At 40.8% G+C, this 26,812-nt stretch overlaps 1 protein-coding gene across 3 annotated transcripts in view; it reads right to left on the reverse strand.

Annotated features, from left to right (window-relative positions):
• The window catches only part of stk38a (serine/threonine kinase 38a), a 98,732-nt gene that overhangs the window by 33,533 nt on the left and 38,387 nt on the right, over positions 1–26,812 (reverse strand). For all 3 annotated transcript variants that reach the window (XM_060932045.1, XM_060932046.1, XM_060932047.1), the window contains exons 2-8: positions 21,814–21,950; positions 12,899–12,950; positions 12,594–12,716; positions 12,385–12,468; positions 8,516–8,639; positions 6,095–6,249; positions 4,216–4,318 (exon numbers count right to left, since the gene is read on the reverse strand). In XM_060932045.1, the coding sequence (XP_060788028.1) occupies positions 4,216–4,318; positions 6,095–6,249; positions 8,516–8,639; positions 12,385–12,468; positions 12,594–12,716; positions 12,899–12,950; positions 21,814–21,944 (772 nt within the window). In that variant the 5' untranslated portion in view covers positions 21,945–21,950. The remainder of the gene's footprint in view (positions 1–4,215; positions 4,319–6,094; positions 6,250–8,515; positions 8,640–12,384; positions 12,469–12,593; positions 12,717–12,898; positions 12,951–21,813; positions 21,951–26,812) is intronic.

A 26,812-nucleotide genomic window follows, 5' to 3' on the forward strand; every position in this document is an offset into this window, starting at 1 on the left:
TCAGACTCTGACAGCTATCCTTTACCCAGGTTCAGGGCCCTACATTAACTTTTGAAACCACTTGTCCTGTCGGGGAAGTTGAAAGGAAATTTACTTGTCCGAATGTGAAGTTGACTTGTCCGAAGAAAAATTTGAGAAAAAAAAAAAAAAAAAACTAAAAAAACCCCACAAACTATTTGTAACCCAAAAATCTTTATTGCATTTGTTTCCGAATTCACAACATATGCATAATATCTATGAATCAAAAGTAATCAATACTTGATATACTGAGGCAAAAGTTCAAAAATATAGTAAAAAACAGACTGATACCATAATTCACCAATTATTATGCTGAAGTTCAGAAGCAATATATTCCAATACAGTAGAAATTATGAACATAAAATTTTAAGAACAAAATAACTACCATGAGATCCAGAAAAACACTAACCATTATATATACACAGATCAGTACTCTGCAGTCCATCAATCATTAATTTATGAGAAATTGAAACCCAGAAAATTAAAATTATATATATTTTCATTTTTAAATTATTAACTTTGAATATATATCCTCCACTGATTAATTGTTGTTGTCTAATTATTCAGCGTGGCTCCTGTATGGTATTTAATGGTTAAAAAAAAAATTAATAATTTCAAATAATTCATAATTATATCTAAATTATAGAGCCCTATGTTTCAAATCCCTAAACTCCCATTACTAATTAGTTAATTAATACAGCCGGTAACCTAATTAGCAGCCATTTGACAGCTTGGTATTACATAGATAACTTTCCCCACTCCTACCTCACTCCCTGTCAATCCACGTGCACATTCCAAGCCCAGCACACCCCACCACACACGCTCGGCTATATAATGAACACCATCAACAACAATTCAAAGATTTGGAAATTACCACATACACAGCGTAAATATACAGCTGAATAATGATCCCGCCAACAGAAACGTCAACAAATCCACGTGTATGACACAATTAAAACTAATCATAAACGACCGTTTACTTTTCAGCTCAAATACACGAAGCGGTATTGGCCGGTTTCGCAAGTGGAATATTGTGCATGCGCACATCGCTCTTTCCGAATAGAAACATCCGGCGATTCATCAAAACAATATGTCGAGTGAGATGCTTCGGAAGTCATGTGAATAAACTGATAAATTTGATATGTAACCCGAATATCGGCGTATTTTGGCACTTGTCCGATCGGACAAGTAACTGAGACGATGAACTTGTCCGACAAAGTATAATGCTTCTCCGGGACAAGTGAATGTCGAGCCCTGAGGTTGGAAGATCTGAATGACCAACTGGAGAGGGCCCATTTTATATCCACCCATAACCTAACTAAGAGCAATTGGCAAGTGGCACTAACACCAGACGCATGACCCAAAATTTCCTTCACGACCACATCTGGCCACTGGCAGTACTGGGTCCTTCCCTTTGGACTCATTGACATCATGCTATGCCTCCACTGAGAGTTCACTGCAGCATATCCAGACAATGTCATAATCCACTCGTCCACCTGGGCCGACCACCTACACCATAGGTGGCCAACCCGCGGCTCGCGAGCCGCATGCAGCTCTTTGCCTGGTGTCATGCGGCTCTCACCTTCACGTCCAAGTTGGTGTTCGTTTGTGGTTTTATGTGCGTTTTCGCTTCACTGCAGTTAATTACGGTTATTTTATTAAAGGTGCTTCGCTTGGTTTCATTACGGTATTTTCACATCATGACAAATGCGCAGGTGCGTGAGATGATATGCTAAATTCCCCTACAAGTAGCACTTCTGCTGCTGTGTGTGTGTGTATATGTGTGTACATTTGAGTATGTGAATGTATGCTGATGTGAATTCAGATACACTACAGGCCAAAAGTTTGAACATACCTTCTCATTGAAGTAGCGGGTGACCGTTTGTGATGCTAACTGCGTGTGTGAGTATTGTACTATCCCTGCTGCTGAGGCTTGGGATACGCGCTGGGCGCGCAAGCCTGAGTAGTGGGTGAGTGCTCATTCAGTTTTGATGCCTTGAGTGAGAGTAGAGTATACTGTAAGTGTAAAATAGTCATGAGAACACAGAACACATTGAATGAGAAGGTGTGTCCAAACTTTTGGCATGTAGTGTATATACATTATGTATTTGTTCATTTGTTTTCCAGTTATCAATTTGTGTGTGCGCGCGTGTGTTCTTCTTTCAAAAATTTGAGCATTGTATTATATTTTATCTATATTTGCACTTGCACTGATCACTGTTCCCAGTGCCTATGGAGCTTGTACTGTTTGAGGAAATTAAATTAGCACTTTGTAATTTCCATTTTCCGACTGACTGTATTTATTTGAATACTTATTTATTTGAATGCAGGTCTTGTGCAGGTCATGCAATTGAGAATTCAAGCTGAATCAAAATGGCTTTTGCATTTTCGATGTTAAACAGGTAACTCCAAAATGCACTAGAATACAGGAAATTGCATCTAAGAAATCCAAAATTTTTCGGGGGAGGCCCCCCCCCCAATGGGGGGAATCCCCACATGTAAACAATGTCTGCCTTTGTGCCCCACCTACAATTTTCTTCACCAGGCGCCACTGTTGAAAATGACTGGCCTGTGGTCTTGGTACTGCAGTAAATGTATCATTATCATGTTGGTGTGGGGCATTGGTTAAGTTGGAGTGTGACATCAATGTGGCTCTGTGTGTGTGTGTGTGTGTGTGTGTGTGTGTGTGTCCACGCGCGCAGAAGGAAGGGTAATATTTGTGTGCCCATGTTCATGTGCTGATGTGGCTCTTTGCCGTAACACAGTAAGAATTGTGGCTCTTGGGCTCCGACTGGTTGGCCACCCCTGACCTACACCATCTCAAAAATGCCCTAGAGGAGCTGAGGAAAGCTGGGCTCACTGCTAACTGCTGCAAATGCCACCTGGGGCTGACCAAGATGCAGTACCTGCCCACCACCAAGCAACAGTTACATGCCTTCTTAAGGCTGACTGGGTACTACCTCAGGTTTGTGCCTAACTTTTCTTCTGTAGCCTCTGCCCTCTCAGACCTGACTAAGAAAGGCCAACCAGAGAAGCTACAGTGAACCAACGAAGCAGAGCAGGTGTTCCAAGCCCTAAAGATGATCCTCACCACTGCCCCCATCCTCCACAACCCATACTTCAACAGGCCATTTGTTGTCCAGACAGAAGCATCGGAGATGGGCACTGTGCTCTCTCAGGTCTTTGAGGGATGCTATTCATAAGCCGCTAATTGAGCACAAATATGCAGCTGTGGAAAGAGGAGCCTTGGCCATCAAGTTTGTGATCACCGAACTTGGGTACTATCGAACTGGTAGTCACTTTGTTCTAGTCACAGACTATTCCATGCCTTAGTGGATGGTAAAGGCTAAAGATACCAATGTTCGTGTTACTCGCTGGTTTTTGTCTCTCCATGGCTTCTCTTTCCAGGTCCAATGCAGAGCTGGGACCCAAAACAGGAATTCCGATGGCTTATAAAGACGCTACAGCCTCTGGGCCTGTTGATGGACGACGAAGGGAATTTGCCCTCTGTCACCTCATACATGTACCCCAGTTAATCAGATAAGTCATGGATTACAGCTTGAAAGTTCCTACACACTCCTGTCAACTCAAAATTGTATAATTTAAATGGGAAACGTGCTTCAGTTACATCGTGTTCACTATAATTTCTAGGGGTCCTAATAATTGTGGAACAGGTTTCTGTTGAAAATTATTTCTTGATGAGGGATTTGTTTTTCTCTCAATAAATTTATTTCAATTAAAAGGTTGGATATTTCTTTTTCAGTCAACTGAAGCTACTTCACCAAAAGGTGGGCTTTCCAACCCTTTTTCACTAATCTTTACAAAGGGTGCCAAAAATTGTAGAGGGCACTGTATATGGATGATATATGGACATTAAATGTAAACACTTAAGTTCATTACAATACTGAATAAATCAACAGAAATCCCTGCCTTCCTTTTTAAGCCTGCCACTTTCCCTGAATGAAGATTTACAAGCTACTGCTATCCAAACCCCTGATTAATGGAGGCAGACTTTGTGTAAACAGCCTCATATTTAGTGCAAAGTCAGACAATGCTGAAAGAAACTGATCCCTGAGGAGTTGAAAAAGTACTCACGTTGACAGCTCCAGAATTAGACTGATGACTCAAACACCAGAGATAACTCTAGAATGTAATACCATAATTAGGAGCATGAAAATAAGAGACATGTTAGCTTACTAAAATCGCTGGGCAGGCTGTGGTTGAGATTTCTGTAGAATTCTGTCCTGTGAGCCTTCTTAAGCCCTGTACACAATCCAAAATCAGACAGCTTCACATGGCCCTACAAAAAAAAAAAAAAAAACACACACACAAAAAAGTCTACCTCAAACAGATAGAACTGATATCTACAGTGGGGCAAAAAAGTATTTAGTCAGTCACCAATTGTGCAAGTTCTCCCACTTAAAAAGATGAGAGAGGCCTGTAATTTTCATCATAGGTACACTTCAACTATGAGAGACAGAATGAGAAAAAAAAAATCCAGAAAATCACATTGTCTGATTTTTAAAGAATTTATTTGCAAATTATGGTGGAAAATAAGTATTTGGTCAATAACAAAAGTTCATCTCAATACTTTGTTGGTAATGACAGAGGTCAAACGCTTTCTGTAAGTCTTCACAAGGTTTTCACACACTGTTGCTGGTATTTTGGCCCATTCCTCCATGCAGATCTCCTCTAGAGCAGTGATGTTTTGGGGCTGTCGCTGGGCAACATGGACTTTCAACTCCCTCCAAAGATTTTCTATGGGGTTGAGATCTGGAGACTGGCTAGGCCACTCCAGGACCTTGAAATGCTTCTTACGAAGCCACTCCTTCGTTGCCCGGGCGGTGTGTTTGGGATCATTGTCATGCTGAAAGACCCAGCCACATTTCATCTTCAATGCCCTTGCTGATGGAAGGAGGTTTTCACTCAAAATCTCACGATACATGGCCCCATTCATTCTTCCCTTTACACGGATCAGTCGTCCTGGTCCCTTTGCAGAAAAACAGCCCCAAAGCATGATGTTTCCACCCCCATGCTTCACAGTAGGTATGGTGTTCTTTGGATGCAACTCAGCATTCTTTCTCCTCCAAACACAACAAGTTGAGTTTTTACCAAAAAGTTCTATTTTGGTTTCATCTGACCGTATGACATTCTCCCAATCCTCTTCTGGATCATCCAAATGCTCTCTAGCAAACTTCAGACAGGCCTGGACATGTACTGGCTTAAGCAGGGGGACACGTCTGGCACTGCAGGATTTGAGTCCCTGGCGGCGTAGTGTGTTACTGATGGTAGCCTTTGTTACTTTGGTCCCAGCTCTCTGCAGGTCATTCACTAGGTCCCCCCGTGTGGTTCTGGGATTTTTGCTCACTGTTCTTGTGATCATTTTGACCCCACGGGGTGAGATCTTGCGTGGAGCCCCAGATCGAGGGAGATTATCAGTGGTCTTGTATGTCTTCCATTTTCTAATAATTGCTCCCACAGTTGATTTCTTCACACCAAGCTGCTTACCTATTGCAGATTCAGTCTTCCCAGCCTGGTGCAGGTCTACAATTTTGTTTCTGGTGTCCTTTGACAGCTCTTTGGTCTTGGCCATAGTGGAGTTTGGAGTGTGGCTGTTTGAGGTTGTGGACAGGTGTCTTTTATACTGATAACGAGTTCAAACAGGTGCCATTAATACAGGTAACGAGTGGAGGACAGAGGAGCCTCTTAAAGAAGTTGTTACAGGTCTGTGAGAGCCAGAAATCTTGCTTGTTTGTAGGTGACCAAATACTTATTTTACCAAGGAATTTACCAATTAATTCATTAAAAATCCTACAATGTGATTTCCTGGATTCTTTCCCCCCCATTCTGTCTCTCATAGTTGAAGTGTACCTATGATGAAAATTACAGGCCTCTCTCATCTTTTTAAGTGGGAGAACTTGCACAATTGGTGGCTGACTAAATACTTTTTTGCCACACTGTATGCAGTGAGACAGCAAGAACACAGCCAGGTCCACAATCAGCATAATGATTAATGTAGCAAATCATTCATCAATTTCTCTATCTAAATTCTTGAAATGAACTCTTTGAAGTCAACCTTTGAATCCAGCAGCAGGTTGTCAGGTTTAATATCTCTGTGGATGAAACCCAGTTGGTGGATGGAGTCAATGGCTAGCACCGTCTCAGCAATGTAAAACTGCGTAGCCTCTTCCGTTAGAGTGTCTTTCTTCATCAACAGTGTCATCATGTCTCCTGCACAAACACAAAGCATGCAGTGCTTGACAAAAGGTGCTGTGAAGCAGTGTTGTAGTCGAGACACTAAACCTCGAGTCCGAGTCCAGTCTCGAGTCCCCAGTGTTCAAGTCCAAGCCATTAAAAAAATATATATATATATTTGAGTTGAGTCCAACATTCCGACCGCACCTTTTGACGGTGGCTGTTTCAGCACCATTAACGTTAGTTTGTTCCTGAACATGACGTATGAACAGGTGAATGTGCATTCTCTTTATCAGGGAGTGCGAAGTATTCTGTCAGAGATGGTTGGGAGACGGATGTAAGTGCAGAAGGTGTGTTTATTAATACAAGTGAAGACAGATAAACAATCCAGAATGGCAGGCAAACTCATAAAATGGTGAAACGGGCAATAGGTCGAGCGAGGCCCAAACAGGCTATCGTAGACGAGGCAGAATTAAAGACGAGAAACAGGAAATCAGGGATCAGGAAACCAAACAAGGAAATAAAGCTCAGTAATGTGTCAGCAACGCAACTCAACACTTTGCAAAGTAAGTGTTTTCTCACAGTTTTTATATAAGTGCGCTGATCGCGCCTTAATCCTGTGCAGATGCGAGTCGTTTATGGCGCATGCGAGAGTCTGCTTGGCGTGCTGTCCGGAACGCGGCCGAGTGGCTATCTGATGCATGTGCCAAGGCGTGCAAGTGCGACACTCTTACACAAAATCAGTACGAAATTAATGTAGATATAAATATCTTATGCCAAATTATTATGGCATGTTACAAAAAAAAAATCCGAGTCCTCGTCTCCAATTTACGAGTCCTAATGCAGTTAATGCACGAGTCCGAGTCATCAGTGCTCAAATCCGAGTGAGTCCGAGTCCTGGACTCGAGTACTACAAGCCTGCTGTGAAGTCAATTTGATTTAACTATGCGATGAAAATTAAAGGATTCTCATCTCATCTCTCATCTCATTATTTCTAGCCGCTTTATCCTGTTCTACAGGGTCGCAGGCAAGCTGGAGCCTATCCCAGCTGACTACGGGCAAAAGGCGGGGTACACCCTGGAAAAGTCACCAGGTCATCACAGGGCTGACACATAGACACAGACAACCATTCACACTCACACCTACGGTCAATTTAGAGTCACCAGTTAACCTAACCTGCATGTCTTTGGACTGTGGGGGAAACCGGAGCACCCGGACAACATGCAAACTCCACACAGAAAGGCCCTCGCTGGCCCCGGGGCTCGAACCCGGACCTTCTTGCTGTGAGGCGACAGCGCTAACCACTACACCACCGTGTCGCCCTAAAGGATTCTCATTTTTAAAAAAAAATCTGTTCTGAAGAGTCAATTAAGCGTATGACAATGTACACTATATGGCCAAATGAACATCACACGCGAGTCTTCTCCGAACTGTTGTCACAAAGTTGGAAGCACAAAATTGTCTGGAATGTCTTTGTATGCTTTGGCATCAAGAGTTCGCCCATCACTGTGACTAAGGGGCACAAACAGGCCCGCACAGAGCCCTGACCTCAACCCCACTAAACACCTTTGGGACAATCTGGAACGCTGACTGCACTCCAGACCTCCTCACCTGACATCAGTGCCTGACCTACTAACACTCCTGTGGCTAAATGAACATAAATCCCCATAGCCACGCTCCAAACTCTAGTGGAAAGCCTTCCCAGAGGAGTGGAGGTTATTATGACAGCAAAGGGGGACTAAAACTGGAATGAGATGTTCAGCAAGCACATATGTATGAATCTGACGGTCTGGAGTCCACATACCTTTGGCTATATAGCGTAGTTAGACATGCGCGCGTGTGCGTATATATATATATTATATATAAAAAGAACACAGACTGGTGTTTAATTAATTTAACTACATTAAGCAGCAAGTCAGTAGGGAGCCTTTTTCTTCTGTCTGGTTGATTAGCAAGGGAGAGGGAAAAAAAAAACCCTCCTGATGACGGAGCAGCCTACTGACTCATTTGTCTTTCATGCAGTGACAAAAAAATCTGATAGCCTGGATACACATTCCGCTTGTCTTGGTAATAGGATTATAGTGTTTTGTAGATAAATATTATGTTTAAAATTGTTTAGTCAGCATTTGCCTTAATGTGAATATTTATCCTGATTAACATACAAGTATTTTAAAACAAAATATTTTAAGCACAGTTAAACAGGACCAAATTAAAATCTGTATGACATTTCCATCAAAAGACTCAAACAAACCATGAGTGAATTTTTTAAAACTCTGCAGGAGTAGGAATAAACAGGACCCACCGCCGGGTAGGAACTCCATTATGAGATAGAGGTTCATCTTGTCCTGAAAGCTGTAGAACATCTTCACAACCCACAGACTGTCTGCCTCCACCAGAATGTCCCTTTCAGCCCGTATATGACCGACCTAGGACATGGGAGAGAACCTGAGAAACTGCTGCATGCCGTGTCGTGCCAGTGAATCAACATCCACTTAGTCTGAGCCTTAATATAGTTTGCTGCATGTACATCCCTGATTCCAAAAAAGTTGGGACAAAGTACAAATTGTAAATAAAAACGGAATGCAATAATTTACAAATCGCAAACTGATATTGTATTCACAATAGAACACAGACAACGTATCAAATGTCGAAAGTGAGACATTTTGAAATTTCATGCCAAATATTGGCTCATTTGAAATTTCATGACAGCAACACATCTCAAAAAAGTTGGGACGGGGCAATAAGAGGCTGGAAAAGTTAAAGGTACAAAAAAGGAACAGCTGGAGGACCAAATTGCAACTCATTAGGTCAATTGGCAATAGGTCATTAACATGACTGGGGATAAAAAGAGCATCTTGGAGTGGCAGCGGCTCTCAGAAGTAAAGATGGGAAGAGGATCACCAATCCCCCCAATTCTGCGCCGACAAATAGTGGAGCAATATCAGAAAGGAGTTCGACAGTGTAAAATTGCAAAGAGTTTGAACATATCATCATCTACAGTGCATAATATCATCAAAAGATTCAGAGAATCTGGAAGAATCTCTGTGCGTAAGGGTCAAGGCCAGAAAACCATACTGGGTGCCCGTGATCTTCGGGCCCTTAGACGGCACTGCATCACATACAGGCATGCTTCTGTATTGGAAATCACAAAATGGGCTCAGGAATATTTCCAGAGAACATTATCTGTGAACACAATTCACCGTGCCATCCGCCGTTGCCAGCTAAAACTCTATAGTTCAAAGAAGAAGCCGTATCTAAACATGATCCAGAAGCGCAGACGTCTTCTCTGAGCCAAGGCTCATTTAAAATGGACTGTGGCAAAGTGGAAAACCGTTCTGTGGTCAGACGAATCAAAATTTGAAGTTCTTTATGGAAATCAGGGACGCCGTGTCATTCGGACTAAAGAGGAGAAGGACGACCCAAGTTGTTATCAGCACTCAGTTCAGAAGCCTGCATCTCTGATGGTATGGGGTTGCATTAGTGCGTGTGGCATGGGCAGCTTACACATCTGGAAAGACACCATCAATGCTGAAAGGTATATCCAGGTTCTAGAGCAACATATGCTCCCATCCAGACGACGTCTCTTTCAGGGAAGACCTTGCATTTTCCAACATGACAATGCCAAACCACATACTGCATCAATTACAGCATCATGGCTGCGTAGAAGAAGGGTCCGGGTACTGAACTGGCCAGCCTGCAGTCCAGATCTTTCACCCATAGAAAACATTTGGCGCATCATAAAACGGAAGATACGACAAAAAAGACCTAAGACAGTTGAGCAACTAGAATCCTACATTAGACAAGAATGGGTTAACATTCCTATCCCTAAACTTGAGCAACTTGTCTCCTCAGTCCCCAGACGTTTACAGACTGTTGTAAAGAGAAAAGGGGATGTCTCACAGTGGTAAACATGCCCTTGTCCCAACTTTTTTGAGATGTGGTGTTGTCATGAAATTTAAAATCACCTAATTTTTCTCTTTGAATGATACATTTTCTCAGTTTAAACCTTTGATATGTCATCTATGTTCTGTTCTGAATAAAATATGGAATTTTGAAACTTCCACATCATTGCATTCCGTTTTTATTTACAATTTGTACTTTGTCCCAACTTTTTTGGAATCAGGGTTGTATGAGCTTATAGTGTCACTCCATGCTTCATTCTCATAGCTTTAACATAAACCCTTAGCATTCCAGTGAGTGCAAAACTAATCCAAGAGATACCGTATATAGGCTAACATATGACATGCTTTTGTCTTCGATCAATATTTTACTAACCTAAAAGAGTCACTAACCTACAATCTGGATAACAGAAATGATCAATATTCTGTTTAAAGTGCATATCACGGGTAAATTCAGGAGCAAGATCAATGTAATTCTCCTATTTTATATTAAACTTTGGTCAAATATCTGTAACATTCTGTATTCTCTGCTATTTTTTTTTACCTTGCGCAATACCAGAAAAATGCAGTTGAAATCAAGCCATTTGAGGCGATTTGGCAGGGGCTTCAAAGTTTGGGAGAATAGCAGGGTACAAATAATTTACAGCAGGGTGCAAAATGGTAAAATGTCTGCCAGTGGCAGACATAATGCACGCAAAGCGTGCAGGGATGGATGGATGGATGGAGATATGCAAGTACGAATTTTTCATGGGGTGGGATGGTTTGGAACAGGCCATCTAAAATTGGGATAACATTTACCCGGGACAGGTATTTGAGGCGAGTCGTCTAGCTTAAGCTTGATTAGCGTTGTTACGCACGCCAGTGTTTCCCACAGAAATTTTGGAGACTATGGGGACAAGCCATGGGGGAGGCGCGGGGGTTTGTTTAAAATTGAGTGATATGTTAAATATTAAGTTATTACTGAAAAACTATTGATTAAAAAAACAGACACTGAGAAATGGTCCTATAAACAACTTTACCAATATAAAAGATTACCAGGACTACAAAAATGCAGAAAAATAGGCTTTACTTATCCAAATGCACCTGTTGGTTCAAAAGTTAAAGTGCAGAGAACCTCACAGCACAACATGAAGTTACCTTAAAATATAATATAAATGCCTCAGCTTTCATGTAAGAAAAAAAAACTATTAATACTAGTACTGTGTGCAGGCAGTCTCTCCTGAAGACTAAATTAAACAATAATTATAAACTAATAAAATAAATGGCTCAGGCTTCATAGAAGAAAAAAAAAACAATTTGAACAGAATCTCACAGTATGATGCTGAAGCTGCCTAAACAATGGAAAATAAAATACCATTTTGGCAAAAACGTTGGCAGCCATTAATTTCTTGTATTAAGTAAAAAAATATGTTGCCAGATACTGCTGACGTTTTACAGCCCAAAATATGCTCAAAACCCGCCACAATGCACTTAAAACCGCCCAATCTGGCAACACAGGTGGCAGTAATGGCTGCACTCGTGTCGAGGATGTAAACACAATCTGGCAACACAGGCAGCAGTAATGGCTGCACTCGTGTCGAGGATGTAAACACAGTTGACGCGGCAACAGACATACAGGACATAGTGGATGTAATTTACGTTCACAACTTTTTTTGCTGTCAGAAATATTTAATATTAAATTTTGTGACTCGACTGACAATAGCCGGCGGCATAACAAGCCATAGCCGGCGATTTGCCACCGGTGACCGGCTACTTTTGAGACCGCTGTTTGGTCCGCCTCTGAAAAAACTTGGCATTTGGATTTTCCGGCAAACATTGATTTTCGTGACGTCATCTGTGGGACGCCTCCTTCTGAATCCTACGTCAGCGCTGGTTTGTTTATGAGAAAACGACCTGGTGGTTTTCTGCAAATTTCTTCAACGTTATCACGTAATTATTAAAATAGTTAACAGATGTATCGTAGGAGGGTGTAGCAACACCAATCTTGATGGGATTAGTACTCCTCGTTTCCCAAAAGACCGGACAATGAGAGAGAAATGGGAGCGCTTGGTCTACACAGGCTGTGCACTGAAACTGTGCAAAGCTCTCGCAGCCTGCTGGCGCTTCCGCAGGTAAGGATTTTTCTAGACGCGTTTTATTATTTTTTTCTGCTGTAGACAGATGGCCTTGTGCAAAATTACCCTTCTGGATGAGCGTGTAAAGAGACATACTTTCATATAAAAAAATAAACAAACAAAACTGGTCCAGAATATGCACTTTAAGGACACTGTACCTGTTCCTTCTCAAGCATATCAGCTTTGCGCAAGATCTTCATGGCATACACATGGCCTGTGTCTTTCTTCTGAACCAGACGTACCTAGACATCAGAGAAGTGTGTAAGCCAAATGTCTCTAAAGCTGACTGGAAAAAAATTAGGAATTGAAGATTTGTATGCAATGTCACGTAAATATAAAGCTACGCACGACAAAAAACACCTCATACCTCTCCGAAAGCACCACGACCGATCACCTTGAGTGACTCAAAGTCATCTAATCCAAGACGGGTTCGTTTGAGCCGCAGAAACTCTGTCTCCTTCCTTGCATGCTGGGAGCGCCGAATACGCTTCTACAAAAATAGACAGCGAAGCCATTATTGCAGAACGATTTAAAACATAAAAAAAAAAACCTTTACAAGAATGTGAGCTTAGATGGAGATGTGGATTTCAAATTTCCTAGCATTTTTTACTGCAATTAAATCAACCAAATGTGACAAATGAAACAGGGTTTAAAGTAATATTGCCTCCATACCTCTTCATCAGCTAGTCCCTCTTGATCCATCACCTTCTCCAGTTTCTGCTGCCTACAACACACACACACACAGCATTTTAACCACGGCTAAGCAATCAGACAAAATATGTTTATATATTGTAATAGTTGATATGTCTACTGCACAATCCACTCTTTCGACATAGAAGCTATCATCAGTACTGTTATACTAGTCAGTCTAACTAACTGCACTACTAGGTTTATGATTGGTCCTTTATTTTAAAATAGAGACTGGTAACAAATTAAAGGAAAAACTTGGAAAAAAAAATGGAGAAACATGGCGAGGATGGACGCTTCCAAACCTGTGTGCTGCATAGTAACAGTTAAGTAACTAATATCTTATCCATGCTCTTTGAGAGGTGCTAACATTGCTGACACAAAAATCTTTGTAGACAGAGGAGAAAAACTTAATTTTACCACAAAAACTTCAGTGTATCTTGGTGGCTATTTTTTTAAATCATTTTTAGATTCCTACCAACAGGTAGAAAACATCCATCCATTATCCCTAACTGCTTATCCTGTACAGGGGGCAAAGCTGGAGCCTATCCCAGCTGACTGTGGGCGAGAGGCGGGGTACACCCTGGACAAGTCACCAGATCATCGCAGGGTTGAAACGTAGAGACAAACCACCATTCACACTCACATTCACACCTACGGTCAATTTAGAGTCACCAATTAGCCTAACTGCATGTCTTTGGACTGTGGGGGAAACCGGAGCACCCGGAGGAAACCCACGCAGACACGGGGAGAACATGCAAACTCCGCACAGAAAGGCCACTGGGCCCGAACCCAGAACCTTCTTGCTGTGAGGCGACAATGCTAACCACTACACCACCGTGCCGCCAGGTAGAAAACAGCAAAGCAAAAGTCTGGTATGAACACTACTACTTAATAAGCAGCTCGGCCATTTTCTAACTGACGCGAGACACCTTGGTCCTGCGCACTTGCTTTCTACTGAATCGGGAAAGTTCATCCATATCAAAGCTGACATGAAAAGGAAAGTAATAGGCCATTTGCAGGAATTGGTCACGTGTCAATTTCCCCCATAGCAACAAGCCCGTGGTGGGCAAGCTAACTTGACATTCCTTGACAACCATAAGAGTTTGACTGGCAATGCGAAGCAATCCATTTCTATAATAGCTGTTTTTACCTTTTCTACTGTCTCTTTTGACCCGAATTTTCATCTGTACTTGGAAAAAGTTTGTGGTTTTAACTTCTGTCGTAAGTTAAAGCGAATCATTGGCAGTAAAAGAGTGTTTTTTGGACTCAAGTTGGTCGCCGCCGAAAGAAATTCACATGTGAAATGGCGGATTTCTCAGGTATGTTTATAACTTATAATTTCTCCTTTTCTACCTTTATCATTCGCTTAATGTGTGAAGATTCTTGAAAATACAGATATAGCCGCCATTTCGCACGTGAATTTCTTTTGGCGGTGACCAACTCGAGTCCAAAACACACTCTCTTACGGCCAGTGATTCGCTTTAACTTACGACAGAAGTTAAAACCACAAACTTTTTCCAAGTACAGATGAAAATTCAGGTCAAAAAAGACAGTAGAAAAGGTAAAAACAGCTATTATAGAAATGGATTGCTTCGCATCGCCAGTCAAACCCTTATGGTTGTCAAGGAAAATCAAGTTAGCTTGCCCACCACGGGCTTGTTGCTATGGGGAAAATTGACACGTGACCAATTCCTGCAAATGGCCTATTGCCAACAAAACAAAACATGTTCCATGACCCAGATCTGCTTCAGTAAAGTGGTGTTTCCACAGGGAGGTTATTCTTGTTTGGATTGACTGCTGCATCAGGTGAGAAAGCAGAAACGTGTACTTCTGCTCTTTGACATCAGGACTACAAGAGGAAAAGTGACTTTGAGCCAGGGTTCGTTACTGATGCTGGATGGCAGAAGCTTGTTAACCTTGATGGACCTTTCCTTTCAGTGGAAACAGTGATTCAATAACCTGCATAAACTCCATAAGAAAGAAATCAGCAAACAGAACTGGACATTATATTCAATATCACACATTCAATAGCTGATGCAGGTGCATTAGCGTGAAGAAAAAAAACCCCGACGTTTTCTTTCATTTGTCACCTGTATGTACATTTTTGCACCAAATCTTTCATTTATTTTATTTTGTCGCCATTAGGAATGGACGATATGATAAAAATATATCATATCACGATTTTCGAACACACAGATACAGCTATGATACAGTACCAGTCAAAAGTTTGGATACACCTAATTTAATCTCACCTCACTATCTCTAGCCGCTTTATCCTGTTCTACAGGGTCGCAGGCAAGCTGGAGCCTATCCCAGCTGACTACGGGCGAAAGGCGGGGTACACCCTGGACAAGTCGCCAGGTCATCACAGGGCTGACACATAGACACAGACAACCATTCACACTCACATTCACACCTACGCTCAATTTAGAGTCACCAGTTAACCTAACCTGCATGTCTTTGGACTGTGGGGGAAACCGGAGCACCCGGAGGAAACCCACGCGGACACGGGGAGAACATGCAAACTCCGCACAGAAAGGACCTCGCCGGCCACGGGGCTCGAACCCGGACCTTCTTGCTGTGAGGCGACAGCGCTAACCACTACACCACCGTGCCGCCCCTCCTAATTTAATGTTTTTTCTTTATTTTTATTCATTAAAAAAAGTCACTTCATGTCTCAAAGTAATGATGGATGTCGTTTCTCTTAGTTGAGCGGCTCTTGACATAATATGGATTACTCCAGTTATGGAATAGGGAGATTTACTGTATTTTTATTATTTACTATTGGCTCTCAAACACATTAAGGTGGCAAGAAATTGCACCAATTAACTTTTGACGAGGCATCTGTTAATTGAAAAGCATTCCAGGCGACTCCCTCATGAAGCTGGTTAAGAGAATGCCAGTAGTGTGTAAAGCGTCATCAAAGTAAACGCTGGATACTTTGAAGAATCTAAAATATCAAACGTTTTGTTTAACACTTTTGTTTACAGCATAATTCCATCTATGTTCTACATGTTATTTCCATGGATGAGAGTGGGTCCTGATGAAAAAAAAGCAGAAAATCTGTAATAAGGGGGGTTTGGGACACCCCCTGGGAATTTTTTTTCAAAATGAGACCTTACACACCCTATTTCCTGCAATCTGAGCTGTAGTTAATTAAAACACCTGATGCCTATTTTAATACTTATTGAAATAAAAACACTATTATATAGAACAATATGTATCAAAATCAATATGTGTATTGCATTAATTCAAAATAATATCTACATTTTATGGGGACTGGTTATTACTCATGGTCAACATCACTTGTTTTTCTAAAAAATGTCCATTAAAATTCATAGTTATTTACAGTTCCAGTAATAATTCAAATTTTCATATATTCAATATATTGAGTTTAGGGTTGTTTTACAATCAGGGTACGCAAGCTAAAAATCACATTTAACACTTATTATCTTCAATATCAAAATGCTTGACAAAATAAACTTGGTTGTTTATTGTAGCCCTGTGATAGCTCTATTTACCATGCAAAAAAAAATGTGGTGATAATGTTATTTTTGGTGAATGTATGGCAATATGTGTCATATTTAGCAAAATTACTCGTGTCATTTAGAAAAAGTGCTTTTTTGACCACAGGTAGCTCCAAAAGGGATGCACTTACATCATTCTTTATACCATAAAACACATATTTGGTTCCATATCATTGGAAACATAGTGAAGTTTGAATGTTGAATGCCAGTAAGTTTTCAGACTATTTTGATCAAATTAGTATGTAATTGTGTCAAAAAAAGGTCCTCTCTGAGACAGCTAATTTTTCAATATAAAATAACATATCTAAAATGATTATTTTCATCTTAAAATGTGGTCAAGATCTTGGGACATAAATATTAGAGACAACTAACACAAAGCTTACAGCCTTATATTTAAAAGCACTATGGAAGTAGTGGATTCTGAATTGTCAAAAAAAAAAAAAAAGTCCTCTCTGAGAATCACTTCATTTGTTTCTCCCAGCCCTGCTTAAAGCTACACTTAATTTATTTAGAAAAAAAAACCTAAATAGTTCATGAACATGCTATAACATTAGGTGAATGTTATGGACTACTAATTTCTTAACTGTTGGAATTTTATTTCTATCAGCTATTTTTTGACAAGGAGTCTTTGATAACATTTTTGCTACTTTTCTTTATCTTATAGCAGATTACACAAAACTACCAGACACACGTCAAAAAATTACCTGAAATCTCTTCTTTCACTTAAAAACTGGTACAAGAACCAGTTTGAATCAATTTGAATTTTGGACCCCTGTGACACAAACTTTGTACCCTGATTGTAAAACAACCCTTAAATAAAAACATTCATATCTTATGAAAACTGATCTTTTCCTAATGTCCACATTACTTGTATATGAGTTCTTCACAATGTCTATTTAAACTTTAAAGTTATACAGTTATCAACACTGTCAGCTATAATTCAAATTATCATATAGTCAATGTATTGAATCAAACAAATGCACATTTTATGGGGACTGTCTTTATCTTAAGGCCAATTTATGCTGACAACCCAGTCCTCGCAGACGGCGCCGCAGATAGCGTCTGCGTAGCCCCCCCACCTTCGCAGACGCTCTGCGCGCACCTCCCAAAAATTGTGACCACCGCAGAAGCCTCGCAGACAGTGTCGCAGACAAGAGGGCTCTGATTGGTCCACTCTACATCCGCTGTACACGCACTTCCGCTTCCCTACTTTCCCGGTTCGGTTTGTTTTCACAACCGCCATTTTTAAAAACACGAGCGAAGATGGAGCAGCACGAAGAGCGGTTGATCGAGGAAGTGAGGAAGTACGTACATCTATACGACTCCAGTTCTAGTCATTATAAGTAACCGGAGGATAAACACTCCACTAACCACACCCACCAACTACTCCTAGCGATTTCGCAACTTCGCGCCCCCTTGCGTTGTGGCGGTGAATAACATCGCGCACGCCTATTACTCCCCGCTCAACGATAAATTACAACTGTCTGCGAAAGCCTTGTCGCAAGAGCATGCAGAGGCCTTTATTGTCCACATCACTTGTATGTTTTCTTCAAAAGGAAAATGTCTATTTACACTTTTTACAGTTAAAAGTTATTTACAGTTCCCAGTTATTTTTGAAACAAATTTTCATTTGATCATTTAGACTTCAGCTTCTTGGCCAAAGCCAAAAGCTCATCAGTTCTCTCTTTTTTCCTTTTTCTTTCATTAGCCAGCCCCTCCTGTTTTTACATGCTCTAACCTGGCTCTCGTCTGCTCTCTCTCACACTCCTCTCTTGCTTTCCTTTTGCTTTGCTAAACTTGTTTTTTATACCAGCATCAATTTCACGTACCTTTGCTTCATCTCGCTTGTGAATAGTATTCGGCATCTTGAGAAAAAACGCAGATTAGAGGAAAGTATTTTTGATATGCAGCTCACGAACATCTGTAAGTTTTGATAAAAGAAAGCGGATGTGGGTGTCTTTGTAAAAACTGCTTTGATTGGCTACTTTGGTCTCGACATAGATGTTTTAACCAATAACAATGTAGATAACACAAATTTTACATCACATTCAACGAGATTTAAACGAGACTAAAGATGGTGAATTACAAATAATGTGTAAACACCGTTGGAGTTAATAAAGTTTGAACAGCATGAAGGAACATACCCCAACCCCCTGAAATTAATTTAAAAAAAATCTCAACGGATTTGGCATAATATAAAAAGCTCGTTTTTTACTCAGAAAAAGCGGAAATCCGCTGAAAAGCGGAAAACTCTCATCCCTGTATTTCATAGTTTTGATGCCTTCAGTATTATTCTATAATGTAGAAAATACAGAAAAACCTACAAACAAGGAGGTGTGTCCAAACTTTTGACGGGTACTATATTGCTATTTATAGCACTCATCAAAAAATTCCTGTGCAGAGATTGGCCAAGGATGGCTCATGTGACATACAATAGTTCCACCACTGATTAAGCAATGTATCTTGTGACGTCAAAAATTAAAAAAAAAAAAAAATGGATATGGTGTGGGTGGCACGGTGGTGTAGTGGTTAGCGCTGTCGCCTCACAGCAAGAAGGTCCTGGGTTTGAGCCCCGTGGCCGGCGAGGGCCTTTCTGTGTGGAGTTTGCATGTTCTCCCCGTGTCCGCGTGGGTTTCCTCCGGGTGCTCCGGTTTCCCCCACAGTCCAAAGACATGCAGGTTAGGTTAACTGGTGACTCTAAATTGACCGTAGGTGTGAATGAGAGTGTGAATGGTTGTCTGTGTCTATGTGTCAGCCCTGTGATGACCTGGCGACTTGTCCAGGGTGTACCCCGCCTTTCACCCATAGTCAGCTGGGATAGGCTCCAGCTTGCCTGCGACCCTGTAGAACAGGATAAAGCGGCTAGAGATAATGAGATGAGATGGGATATGGTGTGGGCGGCACGGTGGTGTAGTGGTTAGCGCTGTCGCCTCACAGCAAGAAGGTCCGGGTTCGAGCCCCATGGCCGGTGAGGGCCTTTCTGTGCGGAGTTTGCATGTTCTCCCCGTGTCCGCGTGGGTTTCCTCCGGGTGCTCCGGTTTCCCCCACAGTCCAAAGACATGCAGGTTAGGTTAACTGGTGACTCTAAATTGAGCGTAGGTGTGAATGTGAGTGTGAATGGTTGTCTGTGTCTATGTGTCAGCCCTGTGATGACCTGGCGACTTGTCCAGGGTGTACCCCGCCTTTCGCCCGTAGTCAGCTGGGATAGGCTCCAGCTTGCCTGCGACCCTGTAGAACAGGATAAAGCGGCTACAGATAATGAGATGAGATGAGATGGGATATGGTGTGAGTCAGTCATGGTATATCCTGGATTTACCATGAACTGACGTTACAATTTCAAGCCATACGGTCGACTCGAGTCACAGCTGTGACTCCGTGAGTATGCGCGTGTGTGTAGATCTGCGTATCACGATCATGCTTGGTGAGGCAGATGATATCATGGTATATTGCACATGCGCAAGTCGTGCAATATACCATGAGTGCAGGAGGGATATAATCAAATCTACCATGCACTTAGAGACACCAGTAATTCGGGGCTGTGCTCCTCACAAAATAGTACTATACCAGTCCCCTCAGAGAATCCATCATTTCAACCGGAGCCTCTCAGTGCATGGTATACTTGATTACTATTATCCATCCATCCATCCATCCATCCATCCATCCATCCATCCATCCATCATATGCACAGACTACCAGCAATACAGTACCAGGAATACAGTTTAGAAAACTGCTAAAAATGATAATTTTTATTAACAAACTATATCAAATACATTTACATCTTTTGTACATTTTATTTAATGCTTAACTAAAGAATTGTATATTACCTGTTAAATGTTTGATTTATTTATTTTTCATTTTAATTCCATTTTCTTTGTATTTTAGTTGATTTGTATTTCGTTTGGATTTACTGTACAGCACTTAGGCCAACACCTGGTGTCTAAAATGTGTTGGATTTAAAAATTATTTTTAAAAATATATATTTTAAAATATTATTTTAAGGTCAAATTTATGACAGCAGCTGCTTCTAGTCAGTTTGTAATTATTGAAAAAATAAATAAAAGGATTTGTTTTTTTCGCGGTGCACTTTATCAAATCCTGCACTCTGATTGGCTGGCGAGTGGGTCCGTATCCTACGGTACGGACCCCAGGAGACTCGCTCGTTCACAACAACAACAAACATAGCAGCATTTTTTGTCAACATTTATATTTTTTTTATAAGATTTATTTATAAGATTATCAAAAATCTAATAAATTTTTGCCAGCACTTCTCAGGAGAATATCATTGATTTTACATTATGGATAGCGATAACGACAGCGTTCACAGCGAAAGCGAGTTTTACTACCCTGAGGAAGAAGAAATAAAACATTTCAGGAGAAAGCTAAAAACCTCGAACTGTTACTAACGCCGAGCAAAAACATGGCTGAATCCCGAATGACTCAGTTTTGTATAAATAGGGAACTACACAGGCGCCGAAATGTAGTTTTTTCCTGCCACGGAAGTGCACTTGTATACCGAGGAGGAAGCCATTTGCATTATAGCCGTGAATGAGGATTCAAAATGGCGGCTCGCCTCGACTCGGTTTTCCCTTTTGGGCGCTCTCGTTTTCTGTTAGAATTTAGTAAAGAAAAAAATAAATATATTATTTACCAGTTTAAGGTCGGTCCATATGGTGAAATACCGTGACCTCGGCCTTAAATACTGACCTCGGCCCAGAGGGCCTCGCTCAGTACTTTCAAGACCTCGGTCACGGTGTTTCACGATACGGACCTCCCAGCTGGTAAATAACATATGTATGATATCTAAGGAAAGTGCACTGTGACATTATTTATTCATCTTCTCATTATCTGTAGCCGCTTTATCCTGTTCTACAGGGTCGCAGGCAAGCTGAAGCCTATCCCAGCTGACTACGGGCGAAAGGCGGGGTACACCCTGGACAAGTCACCAGGTCATCACAGGGCAACATTATTTATTATGATATCAATTTTATATCATATCGCCCGGTTCTAGTTGTTGCTAAATATTTTGTATTTAAAATGCAGCAGTTATATTTTGCTATTACACGCTTAGCAAACAGATACTGCCACGCATATTACACATCTCCAAAATATCTAATTAAGAGGTGATAAAACGGGATTTCCCCCACTCCTAGGATGAGTCAGAATCTCTTACGCAGGGGTCTGGAACAGGGAATGAAACTCACCGCTTTCCTCCAACACCTGTATCAGACTCCGTCAGAGTAGAAAAGAAACTCCATTGCATTTCTGAGATGCTCGAGACGTTAATGAGTCACTCAGACCCGCTGGACTGGTTTAACAGTGAGTGAGTTATGTTCATGTACACCTGCTTGTGGCCATACAGGAGCATCTCACCTCATCTCCCTCTCCTCATGCTGAGAGATCAGGTTGCTGTAGAAGTTCTCCAGGGTCACTTTGGCCATAGTGACCCGCTCCTTGGTGTGGTTGCTCATGGAGGAACAGGACGTCTGACCAGTCATTGCCATGGTTACCTGAAAGGTTACGACAGACAGGTTATTGTGCAAGAGTTTACACATGCCAACGAGTGGAGTTTGTAGGTTTCGATGTTTAGAAACTGAACCATAGATCACAGAGCTATGAGCACTGTTCAATCAGGTCTAACAAATAAAAAAATAAATAAAAATTAAAAAAAAAAAAAAACTCTTTTGGAAAGTCATTTAAATCTGGGGCTTCTTTTTTTTTTTTAAAGATATTTTTTGGGCTTTTTTTCACCTTTATTGGATAGGACAGTGTAGAGACAGGACAGGAAATGAGTGGGAGAGAGAGACAGGGAGGGATCAGGAAATGACCTCGGGTCGGAATCGAACCCGGGTCCCCGGATTTATGGTATGGCGCCTTAGCCACCTGAGCCACGACGCAAATCTGGGGCTTCTTAAGGAAACAACAACTACTGAAAACTCACCAAAACTTCAAGCGCTGCACAATTTACTGTATTTAAATCGAGAACATGACTTTTCATGACACAATTCATGACTCGGCATGCAACAATATAATGTGCGTAAATCGTAATACAAATTTATAACTATTCAAATAGATAAAGCATAAGAAACTGCCTGTGTTATTAACTTTTTCATTTTTAATAAAAAGAATATTTTTGTTAACCAGCTATTACATTTTACGCCAAGCTTTACAAATATGGGTAAATAATTATTGTTGGTTTTTAATAAAATGAAAAGTTTTTTTTTCTAGAACAAAATGAATATTTAAACTGATGAACAGGAAAAAAAAAGTTTTCTTTTTGCTAAAATATTCCTCATTTAGTTTCTTTTTTAATATCGTGGGAAAAATCAAATTGTGAAACCAAGATCATGAATCGGATCATGACTCGTTACACACTTATTAATTCGCAAACAACTGCAAAACTAATGGGACATAAAGGTAAATACAGTGGTGCTTGAAAGTTTGTGAACCCTTTAGAATTTTCTATATTTCTGCATAAATATGACCTAAAACATCATCAGATTTTCACACAAGTCCTAAAAGTAGATAAAGATAACCCAGTTAAACAAATGAGACAAAAATATTATACTTGGTCATTTATTTATTGAGGAACATGATCCAATATTACATATCTGTGAGTGGCAAAAGTATGTGAACCTCTAGGATTAGCAGTTAATTTGAAGGTAAAATTAGAGAGTCAGGTGTTTTCAATCAATGGGATGACAATCAGGTGTGAGTGGGCACCCTGTTTTATTTAAAGAACAGGGATCTATCAAAGTCTGATCTTCACAACACATGTTTGTGGAAGTGTATCATGGCACAAACAAAGGAGATTTCTGAGGGCCTCAGAAAAAGCGTTGTTGATGCTCATCAGGCTGGAAAAGGTTACAAAACCATCTCTAAAGAGTTTGGACTCCACCAATCCACAGTCAGACAGATTGTGTACAAATGGAGGAAATTCAAGACCATTGTTACCCTCCCCAGGAGTGGTCGACCAACAATGATCACTCCAAGAGCAAGGTGTGTAATAGTCGGTGAGGTCACAAAGGACCCCAGGGTAATTTCTAAGCAACTGAAGGCCTCTCTCACATTGGCTAATGTTAATGTTCATGAGTCCACCATCAGGAGAACACTGAACAACAATGGTGTGCATGGCAGGGTTGCAAGGAGAAAGCCACTGCTCTCCAAAAACATTATTGCTGCTCGTCTGCAGTTTGCTAAAGATCACGTGGACAAGCCAGAAGGCTATTGGAAAAATGTTTTGTGGACAGATGAGATCAAAATAGAACTTTTTGGTTTAAATGAGAAGCGTTATGTTTGAAGAAAGGAAAACTGCATTTCCAGCATAAGAATCTTATCGCATCTGTGAAACATGGTGGTGGTATCATCATGGTTTGGGCCTGTTTTGCTGCATCTGGGCCAGGATGGCTTGCCATCATTGATGGAACAATGAATTCTGAATTATACCAGCGAATTCTAAAGGAAAATGTCAGGACATCTGTCCATGAACTGAATCTCAAGAGAAGGTGGGTCATGCAGCAAGACAACGACCCTAAGCACACAAGTCGTTCTACCAAAGAATGGTTAAAGAAGAATAAAGTTAATGTTTTGGAATGGCCAAGTCAAAGTCCTGACCTTAATCCAATCGAAATGTTGTTGAAGGACCTGAAGCGAGCAGTTTATGTGAGGAAACCCACCAACATCCCAGAGTTGAAGCTGTTCTGTACGGAGGAACGGGCTAAAATTCCTCCAAGCCGGTGTGCAGGACTGATCAACAGTTACCGGAAATGTTTAGTTGCAGTTGTTGCTGCACAAGGGGGTCACACCAGATACTGAAAGCAAAGGTTCACATACTTTTGCCACTCACAGATATATAATATTGGATCATTTTCCTCAATAAATAAATGACCAAGTATAATATTTTTGTCTCATTTGTTTCACTGGGTTCTCTTTATCTACTTTTAGGACTTGTGTGAAAATCTGATGATGTTTTAGGTCATATTTATGCAGAAATATAGACAATTCTAAAGGGTTCACAAACTTTCAAGCACCACTGTAAGCACGTAATACTTTACACATTCAAAGAAAAAAAATCAGTTTATAATATGCTGATAGCTGTTGATTTAAAATCAATAAACACTGTTCTGTTCCTGAAGTAGCTGTATGACTATACAAAACCTTCAAACTGAGCAAAAGATCTGTTATTATTTTACCGACTCTCTTGCAGCTCTAATGACTCCTTGAACATCATCTTACGGTTTTCTGAAAGTTGAAATAATTTACTAAGTCATCTCAAATATCTCCCGCCATCACAGCTGTATTTGGCGACACGATCCAGTGTTACTCGGGTTACTTTAAATGCCGGATCACTTATTAAACCACTCAGACTTCAGTAACTGCAAAGTCTCTCTGCTATTCCATAGTATCAAACACCAACAAGGCTTTTTGCAAAACTCTACATAAATCATTAACCGGCCTGTTAACTGATACATGCTCCTAAAAGTGATGAAACTAGAACGAAGTTTGGGATTTCTGGGACAAAAAGAACAGTCGAGGAGCTAAAGCGCATTCATGTAAACAAACAGTGCAGAATTTGCATTAAACATAAACTACAACATAATAGCACTACAAAAAAAAAAAAAAATAGGTACCCTATGGGTATATGTGGCTACTGCTTATAAATAAAACTGTTTTCTGATCCCATGTCCATGCAATAAATACATGTTATCAATGACACTCGCCTCATCTCTCGCAAGCATCACCAAGCATCAGGGCTTGTAGTATTTTGTTTACCGACTTTATTTAAAATACAGTGCTGTGAGCTAGACCTATTTTCAAAATAGTAAGAAAGCAAGAACTTGTTCATGAATCGTCTTCGAAGCATTATTTAGTACTAACGAGCACATTTTGTTTCACAAGTGTAGTGTAAAGACGCTAAAATAAAATTTAAAAATGAAAGCGAATAGCAGAAGTTGTTTGATATCGGCTTCTTAATATATCTGCCAAAAAAAAAAACCCACAACCCTGTACAAAACCTTTCAGTTGACCTTTCAGAAGGACCAAACAAAAGCTGCAATAATCAAAAGGTAAATTTTCTTAAAATAAACACCACCGACTTGATATCGAATCAGTAGCCTTGGCGAACTATGAGGTGAATTTCGTTTATCTTTTAATCTGCCGATTCTACGAAGTTATAACGAGGTTTCTCTTATTTCGTTTCTGGTTCCGATTGGTTCCGAAGTTTATCAAGAAGTAGAATGGGCAATCGAACTTAATCAGGATAAGTGCGGATTGGTTACGAAGTTTCGCTATCGTTACACTCATTCTTACAACACGAAGACATGGTGGCTTCACCACTCGTTCTTGTGTACCTTTGAAAACGTGATGACGTATCGCGAGATCGCGATTTGATGTTCTGGTGATTGTAATGCGTATGCGCAGTGCGCTACTGTTACACTCGCTTCGATGAGGCAGTAGCCACAAAAATGAACCAACAGAGTAAAATATGTTTATATGTGATCTCTTTTAGTCCATTGTATTTAATTTATACTTAACAATGCTACACGTGATATTATATTCTAATCTGTGTTGCGCAATCTTATGCTAACTTGCTTATGTTTTTTATGCACTTTTTTTTTTTTTACTTTTTAGTAGTAATTATATTCAGTTTATATGCTTATGTTCTTAATATGTTTTATTTCTGACTTTCCTGTAGAGCCCTGCACTCCCACGGGAGTCCCGCGGGACTCGCGGGACCCGCCGCAAAGCAGTGCGGCGCGGGACAAATTTTGAAAGCTCATTGCGGGCGCGGGCGGGACCGGAAGTGCACATATGCAGGCGCGGGCGGGAGCGCACATATGCAGGCGCGGGCGGGAGCGGTGATAAGCTGCAGTCCCGCTAACTAAAAACGTGTTTTAAACAGGTTACACAGTGACGGTAGGCTTGACTCAATGCTATCCCAGAAATCCTTCCTGTAATATGCAAATTTGGCTGTCCAATCAGAGGCGGCCAAATTTGCTTATTACAGGAAGGATTTCTGGGATAGCACTGAGTCAAGCCTACCGTCACTGTGTAACCGGTCACTCTGATTAGAGTTGTAGACTAACTCAAGCAGTAAATCACTTCACTCATGGTACAAAGCAAGCCCATTCACTTTTTTATGCTGATCAGAGAATTACAATGGTTTCTCATGTGACAAAAATGTGTGATTCGTGATTAAATATTTCAATCGCTTGACAGCACTAATTATTATTATTAGAGACACTACATGCTGAATTCAGAAACAAGGTAAACAATAACAAACGTGAACGTGAGCTGTAGATATTTATGCTCAAATCCACTCAAAGTAGGGGGCGGGGCACCATCACGCTGTGTCAAGACAAGAACTTTCCTG

This window comes from Neoarius graeffei, chromosome 10, assembly GCF_027579695.1.
Source record: "Neoarius graeffei isolate fNeoGra1 chromosome 10, fNeoGra1.pri, whole genome shotgun sequence".
Lineage (NCBI taxonomy): Eukaryota > Metazoa > Chordata > Actinopteri > Siluriformes > Ariidae > Neoarius > Neoarius graeffei.